Consider the following 21,435-nt stretch of genomic DNA (forward strand, 5'->3'; position numbering starts at 1 on the left):
GACATATACCCAAGCTTGCAAGCACCTTCTCCAATGAGAAATGGTTAATGCACTTAGAATAAAAATAGAAAGCAGCAATGGCTAACATGAAATCTCACAGATCACTTCAAAGAAAGCCAGGTAGTGCACTAACGAAGACAGAATCACAGGCATGTTCTCTACCAATGAGACATTAAGACAACTATCAGGCTCTGACACTGACCACAAATGGATTTCAAAGGGAGAGGGTTAAATATAAAGACAAAACAAATAATCAAATAAAAAACCAAAGAAACCTCCTTGAATGTCTCCAATGCACTTAGGCACATCAAACCAGAGTAGGAAGCTTCCCATCAGTACTAAGTTTAGGCAGTTATTAAGCTTGAGGGTTGAATATTATATTGCCCCTGGCATTTTAACTAGCTGTGTGGATGTTGCTTGTCTAAATGCCTCATTATGCATAAAAGCGGCAGGAACACCCTATTTACCTCACATTTCTGTAAGGAACTCATTATCAATAGCATCTCCTTCAATGTTCCTCACCCTCCGGTATGGAAGTCTCATTGATTTTGCCAGTGTTTACAAGGGGATTGTAAGATTCAGAAACTATTGACTTTGACAGCTCAGGTGTGAGATGAAGCTGGGCAGTGGGGATTTATTACAGTCGCAGAGAGAGGTTGTCTGCAGCAAGACCAGGTCTTCTGCTCCTTGGAAGGTTCTGGAATAAACCACAAAGTAGGTGATGAGAAACAACCGGAATGAACTGATTGGCTGTAAATGACATCGTGCTCTGATCTTGAAGAAGGGAAGAACAGACAGGAGACTGGAAGGAGTGTGGGTCAGGGGCAAGGTCCCCTCGTAGGGGGAGCAGCCACTCGGGAGGACATGCTTGAGGACGTGGGAATGTTAATACCGAAGGAATACAGCTGAAGAGGGTCTCCCGGGCCAGCAGAGCAGAGAAAACTGAACCCGCTTCTCCGTAGCAGCTGCACGAGGGCTGGCATGAGGCTACGAGTCCTTCCTTTTCTTCCACTCAGTTTGCTGGTCCTGCCACACACACCAGAGGGCTGGCCATCAGAGTGCAGCTGGTCGCCAGTAGATTACTGGAGAAGGGCTACAGCCCTGCCGTCCTGCAGCCCTCACTCTCAGCCACCGGTTTTCCTGGCTCTCTAGGGCTCTGGTGAGGACAGCAACGTGCACAGTTGGAGCCTCCAGAGAGCAAGGTGATCTGGGCTGCTCTCTCCAGCTGGGCTGAGGCTCCTTCGGTAACACAGTGGCCTGCAATAGTGCCCGGTGCAGACCCTGGCAGGCAGGGCCACTCAGCTATTGCTGGCTGCTACCATACTCTTCACTAGTCTCCATCCATGCGAACTCAAGAGAGAGTGTGATCATATATTTGTGCTTTTTGTTTAAATTCACTCCTCTGTAGTTCTTGGCACATGTAAGATAAAAAATCATGGATTAGATAAATGAATAAGTGGCTTTCTCATGGCGCATGTTGGAAGAGGGCGGATCCTATCTGCAACAAGTCCTGGGTGGCCGCTCCTCCCAGACAGGCTTCTGGGCTCTCAGCTGGCCCTGCAGCCCTCGGGAGGCATCATGTTCCCCCCGCCCCTGTCGGGTCTGGAAGACTGGCTACTCATTTCTTCTTTTCTTTTTTTCTGTGCACTCTCCCAGTCCCCAGCACATTCTCCCTCTGACTGGAGGTCTGCTCGTGGAGATGTCACCTCGTCACTGCCCTGCATCCCCGTGCATCCCCCATGATGCTGAGTCTCTAGCCATGCAGTCTGTCCTTGGCATGTGAGGCTCAATCTCCTTCCTGGTTTCACTAAGGAGGAGTTGGTTCTTGGTCCTTGCCTGGAATACTCCTTCATGAGCAGGTTTCAAAGACCCAGAGAAAGTAATGGTAGAAAAAGAGAAGACTTTTAAAAAATTAGAAATCCCTTTGTGTGTCTGTCCCAGTGTCAATGGGTGGTTCGACATCTTTCCTTTTACAGAAGTGTCGTTTGTCCCAGGAGCACATGTGTGGAGCTTCACTGAGAGGAGGGGTGAGTAAGAGGTTGGACCCTCTCTTTCCTATGAGAGAAGAAACTACAATCATGTCATGAGATGATAAAGATAGAAATATTAAAAAGGAAAGAAAAGAAAGCCACAAACACACCACATCGTTGCCCAGCAATTCCTGAGACTGTGTTTCTAGGAGAGCAGGGAGACTTCAATTTGACCTGGGACACGCAATGTGACGGTTGGCGCATGAAAAATGTGTCACAGACATGGTGTGATAGCAATGCTCCTGAGCTAGAGACTGCAGCAGGGACAGCCAGCGAGAGGAGGTGGAATAAAGATGCAAGCGTAAAAGTAATACGATTGGAAAGTGATGAATTTGGGAGTGCAGGGAAAGAAAATATTGAAGGATTACCCCACTGGATTATTTAAAATATTTGTCTAGCAAAAAAATCTTACATACAATCACAGATTTTTGTTGACATTATGAAACATGTCACCGAATCCAGCCACCTGGACTACACCCTGTCTACTAGGATGATGATAAGAAAGACGGCGGGAAATGGTCAAGACAGCAGCCTGCATCCTGAGGTGCGGTGCCGAGTTCTGTCAAGAGGATTCTGTTTCAAGCAAAACCCTGTGCAGACAAGGAGCCCACATACTGAATCCGTATGACAGCTTTAGTCTCAAACAGTCGCTCTTACCCCAAACCTAAAGCTTAGGTAGCAGTGATTGATTTTCACACAGTTTGAGGAAAGCGAGATTCCTACACACATAGGATATGGCAAAATTTGAAATGCAAACTTGGGTAAGAAGAAACAACCAAACTTCAAAGAACATGTTAGGATTCCAGAGAAATTTATAGAAATCAAGAGAAACAAAGAGAAAATAAGCAAAGGAAATAAATACCGTCCTGAAATGTCAACATGAGGACAGAGTCAACGTCGGATCTTCATATATTTGGAATCCAAGAAAGAAAAGGCCAACCCAGCTAAAAATCAGTGAGTCCAGAGGAGCGTGACTGGAAGCAGGTGAGAAAGCTGAGAGCCAAGAAGGGCCCGGGGAAGGGGCAGGAAAGCAGGCACGCGTGGCCGCACACAGGAAGGCAGTTCGCCAGTGGAGCGGCTCAGCACCGGTGTCAGTGTCGGTGAGGCGGTGAGTCAGCCCAGGGCCACCATGCGCGGGGGCTCTGCTGGGTGAGTAGGCCCTTCCCGCCTGGCAGAATGGAGCGGCGACGCCACCCTCACACACACCCAGGGTTTCCCTCATTTCTTTTTGTTTACCTTTATTTTCAATCATCCCTGCCTTACATCTACAGTTCTCCACATTCTTTCTATGCATGTCCAACCTTTTCCCCTTTCTCATCATACTTCTCTTAGCTCTTAAAACAATGAAAGAGTCCTTATGCTTTTCATTTCTCTAACTACTGAACTTCCTTCTGTACGTCTCACATAGCCATTGTCTTTCTTTTTCCTTTATCTACTACTCTGTTTCTCTTGCTCCTCCCAAGATGACTGAATACTCATGCTCCACGTCTACATGTTATAACGGGGACAGAATGACTTTTTCCCCTTGATCACTATTAGTGGCTTGTTTCTCCCAGACTTAAAAAGAGTGGAACTAGTGTTTTCTCACTCTCCAAGTTACAATTAGTTCATGTCTTTCTAGGGGAGAATTTTGTATACTCTTCTTTCTAAAGTGCATTTCATGCAATTGTCTTTAATCATTTCAAGTTAAGTCCTGCTGACGACCAGGACTTCTGTGCAAAAACCAACACTGTCAGCAAAATTGTTTTCTTACACAAAGGACAAATTACTGCATGTGCAGAGCTCCATGCTTCAGGGTGGCTGCCAGAAGGCCACCCACATCATTAGGTGATGGGGGGGCTTTAGGGTTGGATTTTAACTCAGCAAAACTCTATGCACGCTCTATGAACTATATCGTGTGCATTATATATTCATAAAAGCTTTTCTATATACTGTATTATCATGTAAAACATTCTCATAGTATTGTGTAAGCATTGAATCTTGGTCTAATTTTTGTTCAAGATTAATGCCACTCATGATATTTTAAAAAGCAGATCATAGTAATCATTATACTTAATGATGCTTCTTTTCATTTGGTAACAAGAATAAAAACAACAAGAACAACTTTGGAAAAAGTTACAAGTTTAGGAGTGTTATTAGTTAATACCACTTGTTTAAACACTGGATGATGAAATCAGTCTGTCTGGGAGGCCATCTCAGACACTGTGATGAGATACCCAAGCAGGTGCAGATGAGACACTAAGTATTCATGCAATGGAGAAATCTATGAGAGTTATTCTTACTTCCTCCTCTCCCCATGTGACTAATGCTGTCAGAGTCCTGCTGACTGACTATCAGAGCACAATTACTTCCTCTGCCTGCATTCATTTTCCCTCAGTTAAATTAGATAAAGAGCGTCTTTCTCCGGAGTTTGTGTGCATTAAATGAGATGATTCAGGGAAAGCTTATCCCAGAATCTGGTATGCAGAAAGCATTAAATAAATGCTGGCCATTGTTAAGACAGTTAAATAACACCAGAAATTTGGGATTAATTTTTAAAAATCCAATAATCTCATTGAAGTAAAAAGGGATATCTACCTTAGAAATACAGCTAGTAGAACAGATTCATATTATTGGAAAAATAGTTTAAGTGAGAAGTAATCCATTCAAAGAACCCATAGATGTTTAAGGGAGGATTTGATATTTAATAATGGATTTGACTAAAGATCACAATATCATGTTACACATTGCATATTAATTTATGGTCTTAATAACAGAATTCTTAAAAAAACACTAAGTACTAATAATATTAATTGCATAAATTCAGTCAATTTATATTATACATGCCAAAGATTTTAAACCAAGAAATTAAACAATAATTATAAGTTATCTCCCCATTGTGATCTAAGGGTGTTAATTCTTTAAATGTGTTAGATTGTATCTCACAGGTTTTTATAATGGAAATTCTTGCATTGCAAAATTATCATTTAACAGGCATGCTTGGTACATTACACATAGGGCATGAAAATTATTTATTTAGAAAAACTTAGTTATATCAATACTAAAATCATTTCTATGCTAAGTGATTATTACTCTGGAAAGGTTTTCTTTGAAATGAATTGTGATTTCCTTTTAAAATATGGGAAACTAAGAGAAATTTAATAGAACAGTAGATTTCTGGTAAAAGTAGGTGGAAAATTCTAGAAGAAGCTGATTGTGTTTCAGAAATAGGTTCATAGAAGCACTTCTCTATGATGCACTGATAAATGCAGATACATTCATACCTTAAGCCTTTCATTCATATATAAGAATGCTTGTTTATTATCAAGACTCAGGGAGCACTGTTCTCTGTAAATCTACCACCAAACTTACCTCAAAACATTGATTCAGCAAAATAAATGAAGAAAAGCTGGCAAGAGCAATTTTTATTCTATGTACCTGTTGTATCTGAGAAAATTGTTGGGGGAACAATTAGGACAAAAAGATTGTGAAATATTCCCCTAAAACAAGAGGTCTTTTCAAAGAACTGTGGTTAGAAGCAAAACCACTATTCAAACTAAAAGGCCTGGAAATGTGAGGCCTAATCTTGTCCAATATCTCATTAAAATTTGACCCAATCAATCACATGGGAGCTACCATTTTAACCTTCCTCAACTAGAATCCTGAAATAAATGTGAAACCTTGCTGACCAGTAAAAAATAATTCATCAATGAAATTTTATTGAATTATAAATTCAACAATTAATAGGTATCCTTTGTATATACAAATACACCATACTGAATCTGTCTTATGAACACTGAATTATTTTACTTGGTATTAGAATAAATATAGTGAAAATGCTCTTATAATCTCAATTTTATTCTACCCTTGCTAATTTCATTACAACAGTATTATTTTATTTTATTTTTCTAAAGAAGAACTAAAGTTCTAAAATACATATTGAGACCATAATTTCAAATTCATTTTTCTGGAGAGTAGCTCTTTTTATAATTTTCTTATTTAATGGGCTCTTGATAAAATTCTGATTGGAGTACAATTACTACTTTTGGAGGGAATTTTGATGAAACATAAAAAGACTCAAGGATATGCATTCTCATACTTTGTTCATATCTTTTGTTGGTGCATCATGGTTGTACATAATGGCTGGACTTGTTGTCAGGTATATGTGCATACTGAAGAGTAGTGCTCTTGAAACAAGAAAATCTGTTTAGTGACAACTGAAATCCATAGCTGGTTCCCCGAAGCTTCCTGATGTTAACTGCTTGACTATTAGTGTTTTGTAGAGAACACTGTATAGATACCGGGACATACCTATCTATTTTTGCATTCCTCCATGTGTCCCAAATAATTTCTTTATTCTACAAAATATGTGCAGCCGTGTGGACCCTGGTTAGCTAATTCACTACATGATTGATGAGTGCTTGTTTTATGGTGTACCAGAATTTGAGCTATGGCTTTTCTCATTGCCTGTTTCCTTTATCACTTTATGCCATGATCCCCAAATCAGTGAATATACCAGCCAAGAGACCATGAGCAGGAAAAGACACCCTCTTGGAAAAAGCTCTTCTAGAAAACAAAACAATGCATTCTGAACCAAACCGATGTAGGCTTGCCTGCCTCGGACCCAGCACTGAGTGTCCTGGTGGAAGGTCCTTGCCTGTAAACTGGTCTTGATTCACTTCACCTGTAGCCACGAAGGTCAGGCTTGGCGAAGCCCAGGAAAATCCTAAGGATGGAGAAGGGTGCCTGGTTTTCACTCCATTTGTTAGCTTATTTCCCATTTTTGAGAGAGCTGATGCCTCACTTTGCAGGTTGGGTTAGACAGCACAATTCCCTGTCCCATCTTTTACATGTGGTCATTTCTGGGCGGGATGCGGTGCCATCATTATCAGCAGCACTTTTTACTTCCTTGACACTATGTGAAATGTTGAGTGTCCTGACCCTTTACCACATCTCGGAAGCCCTGCCGTCATGGAGCTTGCATCCTAGTAATGATGTCAGAGGGCCCCACAGCCCTAGCTGATAGCTTGCTGCTATTGGAGCTCCCAGGCCTTAGGCTAGAGCAAGACTGGACCCTGGGGCGCCCCGAGGATGGGGCACCACCGGCCACATACTGTCTCCCTGACTATGCCTACAAGCGTGAAGGAGGCTTCCAAGCAGGTTTATTGAAATATATACTCGGGGCTGTCTTCCTTGTAGGAAGATCCTGCCCATAAGCTGATTATACTATGTACTCTTATTTTACCCAGAATTACAAGAAGAAATTAGGCTGAGATCACAAAAATGTTTGAGTATACTCCTGTAGTTACATACCTTCTAGCAGAAAGAGGAGATACCTGCTTGATGCTTCTACTTCTGTAAACTTGCCTCTAGTTTTCTGTTCAGAATTTTCCTGAAGCTGCTATTGATCACTACTGCACAGTAGAGATTGATGATTTGAAAACATTTGGCTTCATAACAAAAATTTGTGGAGAAAATCAGCAATAGCTGCTCTGATCTGCCTGCATGTGATAGTTGTAAAAGAAGATCAATGAAACTTGCATGTTTTTTTTTTTTTTTTTTTTTTTTTTTGCAGGGGGGACTTAAAGAAATCTGTTGATCAGAATTGCCTCAGAAATGAATGGTATTTCTGGCAAGCCAATTTACATTGCAGAACACCTGTCCCTCAGGTGTGTATGTGGAGTCTTCATATTTCAGGTGTTGGCTTGGCACAAAACTGTTAGCTGACTTGGCCAGTCATTTGATTCAATTCTTAGCATGTTCATCTGTAGAGTAAGGATAACTAATTCCAAAAGTAACACTTCCCTGTCCTTTCTATTGCTGGCCGTGGGATTTTAGGTAAGCTTGATGGTGCTACTCAGGAATCAATACTTGCTGACTGCAATGGGGAGCCGTAAGTGGGGCAGAGAGTGGCCATGGATAACAGAGCTTCACTGAGTTCTGCTAGAGATGACACTGTGCTGTCACCAGACTGACGGCTTGGAAGACATGGAATCTGTTGATTTTTTTCGCCATTTACATGTAAATCACATAGTCATTAGATAATCTGGTTCAACTCTGAAACAGCATCGAAACCCTTACATTCTGTGACTTATCATGGCCTTTCTCTGAGTTCACCACAGGCATGCAGAGCTGTACTACCTTCCTAGGAGTCAGGGATGCCATCTAGGCACCAGCTGTGGACCACTCCATCCAGAGAACCCAACTGTCCAGACGACTCCCCACGCCAGGGCTCCTGTCCCCTGGTTACTCAAGCCAATCCAGGAATCACTATGAAAGGACTTTGTACATAGAATATAGGTTACTAATTCACTGACTTAATAGTAAGGAGATTATCCTGGATTACCCGAGGGGGTCCAAGGTAATCAGTCACATGAGCCCTTAGAAGCAGAAAAGGAAGTCAGATGATATTCCCAAGAAGGCATGTCAGAGTTTGGAAGCACAGGATGGACTTGACCCACTGTCACTAGGCTGAAGAAGCCCTGAGCCAGGGGATGTGGGAGGCACAGAAGTTGGGAGCGACCCACTGCTGCCAACCAGCCAGGAGATGGGGACCTCTGTTCTACAACCTCCGAAATGGATTTTTGTCCCAAACTGTGTTGAGTCTAGAAGCAACTTCTTCCTCTGAATCTCTAAAAGGAACACAGGGTGGCTGACACCTTAAGTTTAGTCTTATAAAATTCTAATCATGTCACCCAGCAGGGCTCACTGATTTCTGATCTATAGAACTGTGAGATGACAAATGGATGCTGTCCTAAGCGGCTAAATCCGTGGTGGTTTGTTATGGCAGCAATAGAAAACTAGTGCATTCTCCATCCATCCACCCATTGAGCAAATGCTTATTGATCTCTGGCAGGAGCTGCCAGCAGGTGTTCTTGAGCTGGTGAAGAAGCAGGGAAAATAACAAAAGTCCCTGCCTTCATGGAATTTACCCTCTAGTAACAATGTCGCCTGGCCCCAAAGCCCTAGCTTCTAGCTTGCTGCTGTTGGAGCTCATGGACCTGGTAGGATAGATTTATTATAGAATGGAGCTCTTAGTAAAAGATTGGCAAAATCACTCACTGAAATCTCAGAGACATGCTTTTGGCACTCTTTGGAGGCGGTCCACAAAGGGAGATTCTTTGTAACACACAGGTGTCACCTTTCTTATACAAGTTGACAGATGCTTGTGGTAACACTGAAACTTCACTGCATCTCTTCACTATGTCATTTGTTAAGAAAATGCATCAAGTTTAAGCAGCACTCTTCCCACTTAACACTCTCAACAAGTCTACCACAGAATCTGGATTTTACTGCTCTGAGTTTGTGCCCTGACCTGAGTCCTGGCTGCAGAGAGGAGTAGAAGATGAGGGTGCGCAGCTCTAAGGCACACGATGGCGGGGAGCACTCCGGCTCTCAGGCCTCTGTGGATGTCCACATGGACTCTGCTCTCCCGGGGAAGGCTGTGCCGACGTCTCACGGATTTGGCAAATGGAAAATGACTGGATGGCAGCAGACTTTCACTCTTTAAGGATGCTTAGAAAGCTCTGCTGTGTTGGCACCTAGCAAGCAGGAAACAAATGTGTGTGTGTGTGTGTGTGTGTGTGTTAACGAATCAATGAATAAATTCTGTGTGGTCTTCTCTTTGGCATCCCCCAAAAACCTTCATTAAAAACTGCATTGCTCTCCCCTACTTTTGGGGTTAGGCTGGTGCTTTGAGGATGTAGTGGAGGAGCATTAAGGTAAGAGCACATGCCTCGGCAAATAGCAGCAGCCAGCTTAGCAGGGGTACGGGAAGGCTGGGCCTGAGTGCAGGGTTCTACAGACGGACAAGACTCTCTCCGCACTCACTGTTGCTTATCATCCAACAGAAATCCTGTTAGAAACTGAAGCTGGCCATCTCAAAAATAATCCACTGCTTCTCTTTGAGCATCATTATCATTCACAGATTAAAAGAAACTTTAAAAGAGTAACATATTTTCACTGCTCCTTGAACAGAACTCCTTTCAAGCCATTTGGTTTGCAGGTTATTTACCATATTTCTAGTACATATCCACACACAAAAACCATATAATATTCAATGATTTCTGTTAGAAACTCCCCATAATCCTTTAGGCATATAAATAAATATCAACTTGCCCACAGGTCAAAACAAAGCTTGAAATATTGAGAGAATTATCAAGCGATAATTGCCCATGATATTCTTGTTTTTAAAACTTTAAATATTGCATCTTTAACTAGTTTTTTTGTGATAAAAATAATTTCAAATTTCAAGAAATAAATTCTAAGATAAAATGTAGGGTGAACAGAGGCAGAGTGGTAACAAATCTGCAAAATCTAAGCTAAAAGTCACTGTGTACAGAATGATTGTTTTTATCATTGTATGACCACCACAAAATGAATATAAATAGGCTCACAAAAAGCTGATAATAAAGTACTGTATTTAAGAGCAGAAAGAGCAAATTGATCTTGGAGGGCTTGGAACAGAGCTTAGTCATAATAACACTGCACCATTACTTTTTTCTTTATTACTTGGTACATTAATTCAAGATGTACATGAGAACATAATGCAGCCAGCAGGCAAGCAAGGAAATATCAATAACATTTGCAGTTTTTCTGGGGAATATGTCCATTGTATTTTTCAATTCCACCTTCATTGATGGTTAAGCGTATGCTGAGCTATTTATGTTCCATTCTGTCAAAGTGAAAAATATAGATTTTGATAGAAGACAATAAAAACGGAAAGCTGATTTCATACTAAGTGAAAAATTCCTCCTGCAGTGTCATGTTTGGCTAAAATAAACCAAAATAAGTGTGGCAGGGTGTTGAAACACGGCTCTCCTGAGGTTCAGGGTCAAGGTAAGTGTGGGAGCCATGCCTCAGCAGTCCTGGCCAAGGAATCTGGGACTCCTGCAGCATGTAGGTGACCACCAGCAGCAGCGCAGAGGCGGGCTTGGGTGAGTCTAATTTGCACATGGGAGTGAGTGCTGGTGGGGGTCATTTTAACCCTGTGTAATAGGGATTCCTAGCAGGATCCCAACAAACCCAAGAAGCCCGGGGAATACAGGACACCCAGGGGCCCAGGGAATACCTAGAGTAGCTGCGACTATGTGGTGGGGTGCCTGAAAGGCTTTGGCCAGCTGCACCCCAGCTGGCCCTAAACACCTGCCAGGCCCTCACTGGACGGCAGTCGTGAGTAAAGATGCTCCCACTTCCCATCCTCCCCTATCTGTTCCCATTCTGACAACAATCAGGACAGAGTTAGTAGTTGGGCCTGGTGGGGTGCCAAGTAAGAAAAGAGAAGTCCTGGTGGAGCCAGCCACACCCCCCTTTCCCACGCCCCAGCTCAGTGAGGAGAGAATACTTGGGGTAACTCAGTTTCCAGCAATATCTAGAATCCTGGAAACAGAACAATGGGGCCCTAAGTTCACGCAGGGCTGGGAAAAGCTCCCCCAGGGAATCCAGCTTCCTTTTTATCTCCTGCCCACCCCCTTTAAACTTGCCTCCATTATGTCATGAATAGTCACTATTCAACATAACAATTGCACTTGGTGACATTCTTATATTCTCCACAATGTCTGCAAAGAGACCTTTAAAATATCATTTGTTGGTGCCCTTGAAAGATTTGCATATCAAGGAAAATGAGAATAAGACCTTAATTATCAGCAAATTTAGAATAGGTGATATCTTAAATGATTTAAGAAGTATAAATTATGAACTGATCCAATATAGAAGCCTCCTTAAATTAAAGCTTCAAACCCCTGTTTGCTTTCTTGCACAGATTGAATAAAAGTTTGAGTTGAATAAATAGAAGAGAACACTGTTTTCTCCTGGGTGGGTGTCTGCATACCTGCGCATGTGGGGCCCTTGAGTTATTATACACATTAAAGCCTCTAGGCAGATCCTGAAGTCCTCAGCTAATTGGTGGATATCTCCAATTCAGAAATGTGTCAGTTTCCAGCTAGCAGCAGGGATGCTACTGGCCAAGGACTGGAAACCGGTTGGGATTAAGTGATTTTTGTCCCTAGATCCTTGTTGGGTAACTTCAGAAGGGATGGGAGGGATAACAAAGCATACTTCAAACGTGGCTTTTCCAAGAAATTGAGCAACTATCCAGCTGTCCCCACTGAATCTTTGCCTGCATCTGGGCCCTGGTGAGGGGACAGACACAAAAAGCAGCGGACCAATGGGGTTTACCTAGATGAGACAGCAATTCATTCTGCAGAATGAGCAGCACCAGGTACTAAGAGGATGTGATGTTAGACTTTGGATCTAGAGCAAAAACAAAACCATGTCCCAAGAGTCCCTGACTGGGCAGTGGAATAGACATCCAAGGCCAGGCATCAGGTTTAGGTCATACGGCCCATCCTGAGAGCAGGCAGTGGCACAGGTGTCCAGCTCTGTCTCCAGCCTGATTCCAACAGCAGTTGCCCTTTATGGATGGTACCAGAAGCAGTGAATGCAAGACATTCTATATTGACCAAAACAGCCTTTAGTCTGGGACTATGGAGATGTGCTGGGGCCGTGAATTCACCTACAGTTTGGTGTCTGACAGTTCTGTTTCTTCAAGGTCAGTGGTGAGGCTGGGAAGCCGTGGCCAATGCAGACAGCACTTGGATGCCTGGGAGGAACATGGACACTGTGATGTGGGAAGATACAGACTTAAATTTAAACTGCAAATGCAAGAGCCACATGTGTCTTGGATATTGGATGAGATTTCAATTGTCCACGAGGGCAGGAAATTCTTGGTCATCCTCTAGATCTGGATGATGATTAAGTACTTCAGCCCTCCTCTGAAATGAAGTGAAGGGTCCAGGGAGCAGCTAAGCCTGCTTTTGGTGGGAGGGGGGGCAAAAGGGGGCTTGAGAAGTGAAAGTTTGTTTATAATGTCTTATTTGTGCAAATAGGAATTATTAGCATCTAGAAAACAAATTTTGCATGGTACTTCTGATTTCTGGGTTATAGTGAAGACATTGATTCTTGAAGTTTATTTTGCTTAATATATCAATTCCAATGGATTTCACTGAATGCTCTTGGAAAGAGCTACAGCTAGTTTCCTCCACGACCCTCCAGGAAGTGCTGACCTGCAACACGGACTGAGCACTTTCACTGAGCACATGCTCACCTGCCCAGCACCGTGCCTCACTTTCCACATTCCTTCCTCCACTGTCTCCAGGCTGATGCTCCGGCATAGGACCTCTGTATAGTTTTCTGAGGGTTTATTGACCTAATTCTCCCAATAACTTGCCTTTTAAAGGAGAGAGAGAGAGGCACAGGGGAGCCGTATAACTCAACAAAGATCACTCAGCTGGGAAACACGATTGGAACCCAGAACCCTTGCTCCCAACGCTGGCCTCCCCCACTCCACAGTGTCCTACTTCTTGTTTTCCATAATTATTCCAGGCATCCAAAGCGTCTTTCCTGCCATGTTTATCAGGTAGACCCCTGATTTACTGTTCTAAGCCCCATTTGGGCACAGACAGGCCTGAGTCTTTTGTCCAGCTGGCTCCGGCAGGGACAGGCTTAAGGGATACCGTTCTGCACACTGCTGGGTTCCCTGGGGTCCACTGACAGGCTGGCCGCAGATTTACAGAAGAAAAAAAAAATTGATTAACTGCCATCTCCCTCGCTCAAAACTCACCTGGCTCCTTCTCCTTTCTAACTGTACAAACCTTCTTGCTGACAGGAAAGGAACAGCTTCTGTTGTTCAAAGGAACTCTCAATAGGTCTTGCTCTCAATATGGATAGAACAAGCCTGCGACTTTGCTTACAAAAGACTGATTTGATGTCCCCACGAGGCAGGACAGAAGTATTCAGTCAGTACTAGATTGAATAGTGTCCCCCCAGATTCATGTTCTTTCCAGGGCCTCAGAATGTGATTTTATTTTGAATTAGGGTCATTGCCAAAGTAATTAGGTGGGCTTTGGGTGAGGTCATACTGGAATAAGGCTGGCCCCACCTCAATCTGAGGACTGGTGTCAGAAGAAGAGACGCCGTGGGGACGCACACAGGGAGAAGCCGTCGTGGGATGGAGCCTGAGGTTGGAGCCATGCATCTACAGGTCTAGGAGCACCAAGGGTCGTTGGCAACCACCAGATCAGAGGCAGCAGGGATGGAGTCTTCCCCAGAGCCTTCAGGGAGTGTGGTCCTATCCATACTTCGGTCTCAAAATGCTAGTACCCAGAGCTGAGGCAGGAAACTTCTGCTGTCTGTGCTCTCAGCAAGTGGACGTTTGTTGTGGCCGACAGGGAGCTGACACAGGGCACTACCCTTCAGAGCTGGATTCCCATTTCTCTGGGCATCATTCTACCAGTTCATGCTTCGAGACACAGGCGGACTCTGAGGAGAAAGTTTCCTTCTGGGCAGAGGTGTCCAAGGAGGTCTACAGAGAAGAGCAGCAGGTGACTCGGCACTTCCCCAACTTAATTCTACAAGTGAATTTTAGTTGGGAATAAAAGAAGCAGTCTGAGTGAAGACGAAATGCACTCAATTTGCTAAGCATTTATGGATTTTATCATGGGAAAGAGGCCTTCATGTGCCGCCCAGGGAGGCAGGCAGCAAGTGAGGCTGGAAGCCTGGGCCCTTTCCAGGACCTCAGTTTCCTGGGGCTGCTCTGTGGGTCCTCCACCTCTACCCCTAGAGGTTTTCCAGGTTCTGGAAGCTCTGCTTGAATGTCGGAAAAGCCAAGATTGGGAAGAAGGGAAGGTTTCTTCAATTTATTGAGGGCCTACTATTTGGAATAGGGATTAGATGCTGTGCTTTGTCATTTAGACTAGAGAGAGACAGCAGACAGAAACCCAGGCATAGGCTGGATTTGCACGCCAGATGGATGCACCTTTCCCCTTGGAAGTAGAGTGGACTACCTCCAAGGAACCGAAGCCCCTCAGGACAAGACAGAACAAACATACGTTGGTCACGTAGGCGGCTTACTAAATTAACTGCACACAAACAAACATCAAGCACCCAATTCTACCTCATGCGCCACACTCCACACGCGATAAGGAAAACCCGATAAAAATGTTTTGCCTCTGTGAAATCGGTCATCATATAGTTTAGTAAATGGCAGAGATGCTCAAACCAAGGGGCCTTGGCATATTTCACAGCTTTGTTATGATCTGAGGGTCCTCTTTGGATCAACTAGTCAAGTCTGGATGGGAGAAGTGCCCAGAGAATCTACATTTATACATGATCATTCCAAACACAAGTTTCAGAAATTTGGTGGCAGCAGTTCTAATAATTTCTTCAATGAATTTAGAATAATCTAATGTTTTCAAATCTAATAAGCCTGATGATTTCCAAAGAACTCTGAAACAAATTTCCAATATGTGAATCATGAACTCAAAACTGTCTAGAGTTCCTTGAGGAATAAACCTTAATTCCCAAATTAAACTAAATCTCAGTGAAGAGAGATAACCTTTATACAAGTCAATTTGAAGGCAGAATATCTGAAGTGTTCTTGTTTTTGTTTTTTGGTAAACAATCCACTCCCCAGAGTTCATCAGCCTTCCTCGATGAGCTCAGGTCTCACGGAAGCCATGGGAGCACCTGAGAGATGGGCACACGGAGCTGGAGAGGGGTCTCACAAGACCTCGTTGTAAAAACTATTCAGCACAAAAGAATTGTTTCTATTTGTTGGAAGCCACTGAACATTCAGGATCAGAACACTGGTCCAAACATCCTAAAATTTTGCAATTTTAATGCATTCTCATTATGTATATGTTTGATTGTACCTAAATTTGAACTAAAAATTTGAAGTATCTTTTAACGGGCTTTTATTAGTCAATAGTGGTGGGCTGATCCTGAGACTGATTTCTAGGAGCATGGAAATTTAATTGTTGAATTGACTTTTTCGCATACTCACGACATAATTTCTGATATTATCAAGAGTCTCTGATACCTGGAGTCTGAACTGTTTCAGGTGCTACTGGTGCAATTAGAAACAAAGAACACCAAATAAGGAAACAGGGTCCCTGGGGAGCCCTGCTCCACTGGCACAGCCTGCATTTTAGCTGTAAATATTTTAATGGCATTTATTGGCTCATATTCCTCAAATGTAGTATACCGCATCATTAATTTTGTAGTTTCATCTCTGAAAGCTATAAATCGAGCATTCCTATTGTCTTAATTTTCTGTAACCTTTAATAACATTTGTGCAAGAGCATGGGAAAGATGAAATTGCCATCGACTGTATTACAAATGCATTCTAGAAACATTCCCCAGAGCCTCCACTCTCTCTCCCACCCCAAAGCAGTCATTACAAAGCCAGCATGTTTTAGACATCCATCGGAAATCCATTGTTTAAATTCAGGGAAATAAGCTCTAGGGCTTAGATATCAGTTTGGCTCTTCCAAAGAGGACCCTTGTCTGGCTTCCCCCATCTGTCCCAGGCAGCCTTCTCATTTTCAAATATGGAATTCCCAACCACCAATCAGCCACAGGTCCGAGCTTTTGGATAACACCAGGTAAGAATGGACTTGAAAAGCATTTATCCTTGAATAAGTTCTTTAACTTGTCTGGCCATTCACCTGACATCTGTAGTCACCAGCATGATGAGTCCTTCCCAGAAAAGTGACTGATGGAGCTGCTGAGCCCAGGAGGCCACACCTCGTTCACAGGTTATGGAAGGACCAAGGTGCAGTGCCCCAGCCCCAACCACACTGTGAACCATCTGGTTATACTGCTATGTATATCTGACACACCATTATTATGTTTTAAATCAGGTCATGAGCACATTTTCATAATGTTACCTACATGTTATTATATATATAGTGGCTATCTTATTTAACCCAGTCAAGGTCAGGCTCCATGTGAAGGGGCATGGATTCATTGTTTCTAATTTTCATGCCAAACCTCATAAAATATTATTGTACACATTTTATATAAATGAGAAAAATTGAAGATCAGAGAAATTAGTAATTTGCTAAAGGTCACATGGCATCTCTCCTGGTTCCACAGTGTTCTCTGTATGTCTCAGTACAAGTCGCATCTTAGACTTATCAGCTGTTGTAGTTTTAACCATAGCTTAATTATAGTTTGTAAAAATGCTACTTGCAAATAAAAATATGAAGCCATCCCTTTTGCTGGAGCAGAGATAATCTTTTGGGGCTGGGTGTAAGTTTTAACGCCTTCAACAGTGTAGACGGAGCATGAACGGATGCTCCAAGCACTACCCGTCCCCCTGCCCAACTTTATCCTTGATGGCCCCTGGGCCAGACTACAGTGTGGCTCTCCTCACTGTGAGCACCTGCAAGAGGGGTGCCCAGTTCCCTGACTCCTCAGAGAGAGCTCATTCAACATCACAAGAGGCCGGACAGGAAAGCCAGGCTGGAGTTTGCACCTCAAGGGGACACACACAGGGGCAGCGTCACTATATTGGAAAGGAAATCTTCTCTCATTCTTTCTTTCTGTCATTTATATATGCTCTCATTCCAAAAAGGATTTTGTGGCAAGACTTAAAAGAAATACATTTGAATCTGAGTTTAACAAGATATTGATTTACATAAAAGACAAGTAGAGAAAGAGGAGAAAGAAATGTGCGAAATCATTCTCACATACATGGGAATTAGGGTAAGCTTATCTAATGCTACATACTGTAAATATCTAATATAGATTTAATTGTAAATACCTATATATTCCAGTAAAGACATCTGCTTAAATAAAGTAAGTATTATGGTTCTGTGAATATGGATAGCATATCTATAATCATGAAGCAGGATTTATTAAAATACTATTAAAGCTAAATCATTTTTTCTAGTAAAAATACTACTGTAATTGTAATTGGAAATCTTGTGATAAGCTGCTTCTGGCAGAACCGGATCTAGGATAAGAGAACTACTTTGAAGAAGTGCTTTAAGTTTTTCCAGCTAGAATATTCCAATTTTGTAATAGGACCCTCTGAAAATATAGAAAACCACATCGTGGCTTTGTAGTGACAGGTTTGTTAGAGGAGGAGAAAATGAAGCTGAAGCTAATGTCACCCCCCTCAAATATCAGGAAAATATCAGGCAAGAAAATGGCTTGAATGTAGAAACCCTGATGCAGACATTGAGAAATGTTCCAGAAGATGGCTGTGTTGACACCAGCAAAGGACTGGTATAAACTGCAAATTCCCCACAGTGATAAACTCTCAACGGTGTATTTCTGAAGCCAACCCCTTCCTTTGTTAAGCATATGAACATTTGTGAGTGACAGAGTCAAAGAAAAACTGTAATGAGAAGCAGTAGGAACCAATAGCTTTGTTTGACAGTGGAGAGCTCTCAGCCAGGGTGTCTGTCTCTGTGGGGAGATTCTCATTGTCTTTTGAGCATCACTCTATGTGTTTTCTTCTCTTATACAAGGATGCCAAATGAGGCCTAGATTCTAGTTCCAGGTTTCACTGTGGAGCAAGGGCACCGACACCCTGCTGTCGTGGCCACCCACCCCATACACCTAAGCAAGGGAGAGAGATGTGCAGAGTCTCCTCTCCCATGATGGTCAGGAGCAGAGGCACACTAGCCAGCTTTCTGTCAATGTGACCAAAATACCTGCATGAACAACTTAAAGGAAGAAAGGTTCATTTGGCTCCTGGTTTCAGAGCCCAGTCGGTCCCTGTCTGCCTGGGTAGGTTTTTCTGGGCCTGAGATGAGGCAGTACCTCACGGCAGAAGGGCAGGGTGGAAGAAGGCTGCTCAGCTCATGGTAGCCACGGAGAGAAAGAGAAATGGGGTGGGGGAAGTGAGGGACAGAGGCTGATATAGTCCCCAAGGGCATACCCCAGGGACCTTCTTCCTCCAATTATGCCCCACTGCCTACAGTTTCCATCACTTCACACGAGTCAATTCAGTTATCAATGGGTTAATCCTTCAGTCAGAGCCCTCGCCATCCAGGTACTTCCCGCAGTCCCACCTGTGACCTGGCGTACTGGGGACCCAACCTTTAATACATGAGACCTCAGGGGACACTCCATGTCAAAACCACGGCATGAGACAAAGTTCACACTGGAGAAAAGCTAGAGAGGAAGTTTTATAACAAAACAATGGAAACAGTAGCAATACATATATTATATATTTCTGAGAGGATTATTGAGGAAAATCTGTGAATCACACAATTCAAAAATATCAACTAAGACTTTTAGGGGTGGCTGTTCCCTGATTTTTCTAATTCTTTAATAACTCCATTCTTTCTCTCATCTCCTCTCTATGACATCTTTAGTGATAGCTGAACACAACTGACCCTGTGCAGGTGGAGTCACTGTAACCTCATGGATACGGCTTGCGACTGTTCCAGTAAAAATGAGAATCGCAATTAAGAATATGTAATAACAGGATATGTATTTTCCATGAAGTAAGAACGCTATTACAAAAGTGTTGAGCTTGGACAGTAAGAGACTCAATGACTAAAACTCAGTTTTTACTTTTCTCAAAGAGTAGCCATCTTCCCCAAATCCTACTTGACCACAGCTTTTCAGATAATAGGGGATGGATGTCAATTCACTCCCATACACAATTTTGAACTTCAAGATCCCACTGAAGTCCTTTTTACTAGTACAATATTAAATGATATTTCAATAGTCCCACTATTAAAAGACAGCTAAATAGAATTTCTGAGAATTCCATGATTCCCTGAATAGTCTATGCTCAAAGCCAATTTCATAATAATATAAAACACAGTGATTCCAAATAAAGGTTATTTTTGTTTGTTTTGTTTGTGGGAGAGCTGCCTCCACTCTGCTTTTATTTTATTTATTTCCTTGTATGTACAATGAGCAGATCATGTTGTAAAATTCTCATGCAGTGAAACACTAAATTAAAAAATTATTCCCATGACTGTCAAGAATAAACTCTGCATGCTGACTTATGTACTTAGAAGTTAAATACATAACTTCTAAGTGAGCAGCAGAAAAGAAAATTAGATTCACATTGTTTCAGGAGGATCACACTGTCAATGAACAGATTGACATTTGCTGCCTGTCAAGAGATCACCAAAACTTGTTGATATCGTTATAGGACAAAGCAGACTATCTGAGCTCAGAGGTAATCACAAAGCTCAGAGTGTCATATTTTAAAAATGGATCTATGTATATGTCTTAACCAGCACTCATATCCACTAAGTAACTACAAATTATTAATGACAAATTATTAAATAATTAGTAAAACAAAATAAGAAAAAATATTTTTCTCTATTATTTTTAAAAATAGAAGAACATTTATTGAATGCTCCAAGTCCACTGCCATATTTTAGCAATGTTTAAAAAAGATTCATCCTAAATTGATTTAAAAAAAACAACAACAAAACACTACTGAAAGCTTAATAGGAAGCATCTAAAGGAGGAATTACTATTAAATATTAAGAAAAGCAACAAACTCAAAGCCTATTAATAGGGTTCAAAAACTGTTTTATAAACTTTAAAATTAATTATTGAACACTCACAGAAGAGCCTTGCTGCCGTGTGTTCCAGGAGTAACAAGTGACATTGGCAACTGCCATTTCTTTAGAGAGCAGGAGGCCCGAGGGAGTACACTATTTACATCTCTGAACAGATAGATCATTGTCCCTAGGTAACGGTAAATTCTAAATGTGTGGCTGTGAGCTCTGCTTTGAACCCCTCCCCTTTCCGCAAGGCTTACAGGACATTTGACCTGTGGGACAACTCACCATTCATGTTCTTAAAGATGTTCAGGATGGGGAGGATCTGACGGTAGTAGGGCACCAAAGCCTCGCCCACCATCTCCGCTGACACAACCAGATGCTGGAGGACTTTGAGCGTGACACAGATGACCTGCCGGTTTCTGAGGTTCAAGGCATCTGGATGGTAGGAAAAAGAACAAGTAGGAAACACGGAACATGAATTCTAGTGTTGAGTGAAGCTGCCTCATGGACGCGTTGAATTAGACCATGTTCTATGGGGACCCCAGGTGGGTCTTTATTATACAACTGGAGGTGCACTGCAGCCCCAAAGTTGTGATAGCATCAGGTTTGATTGCTACTTAGTGTCCCAGCTTGCGTTGTTTCCTACCAACCCTAAGAATGCAGCTCATTCTCCTTTTGGGAAAGATACTGGGAGGGCATAGAGAGGATGTGAGAAGATCACTTAGTGTCATTGGATTTAAAAGACGCTTTGTGTGTTGACAACAGATATGTTTTATACAATGGTCTCTTCCAGCTAATAACCCAAGCTCTTCCTAAAGCCATTACCACAGAACACACCTTTACTGGGGAAGGAGGGCTGGGTGGGGCACATGCGTGGAGAAAGTAGAGACTGGCTTCCAACACCAAGAACATTCCTGGTAGAAGTGAACGTAAGGGTCTATAGACAGGCTTCAGAAAGTCAGGAAGGAGAGCAAAAATCTTAAGTGTTCAATTAGGAAAAAAAACCAAAACAAAACAAAAAACAACAACAGTAATGAGTTAAAAGAGATCAAAGGATACAAGTGGTTTTCAAGAAGAATTCTGAGTGTGAAGTAACTGTA

The 21,435-nt window shown here is 42.5% G+C and overlaps 1 protein-coding gene across 1 annotated transcript in view; it reads right to left on the reverse strand.

Annotated features, from left to right (window-relative positions):
• The window catches only part of Pacrg (parkin coregulated), a 458,518-nt gene that overhangs the window by 164,622 nt on the left and 272,461 nt on the right, over window positions 1-21,435 (reverse strand). The window contains exon 4 of the mRNA XM_005321430.5: window positions 20,621-20,770. Coding sequence (XP_005321487.1) covers window positions 20,621-20,770 — 150 coding nt within the window. The remainder of the gene's footprint in view (window positions 1-20,620; window positions 20,771-21,435) is intronic.

This window comes from Ictidomys tridecemlineatus, chromosome 8 (genome assembly GCF_052094955.1).
Source record: "Ictidomys tridecemlineatus isolate mIctTri1 chromosome 8, mIctTri1.hap1, whole genome shotgun sequence".
NCBI classification, from domain to species: domain Eukaryota; kingdom Metazoa; phylum Chordata; class Mammalia; order Rodentia; family Sciuridae; genus Ictidomys; species Ictidomys tridecemlineatus.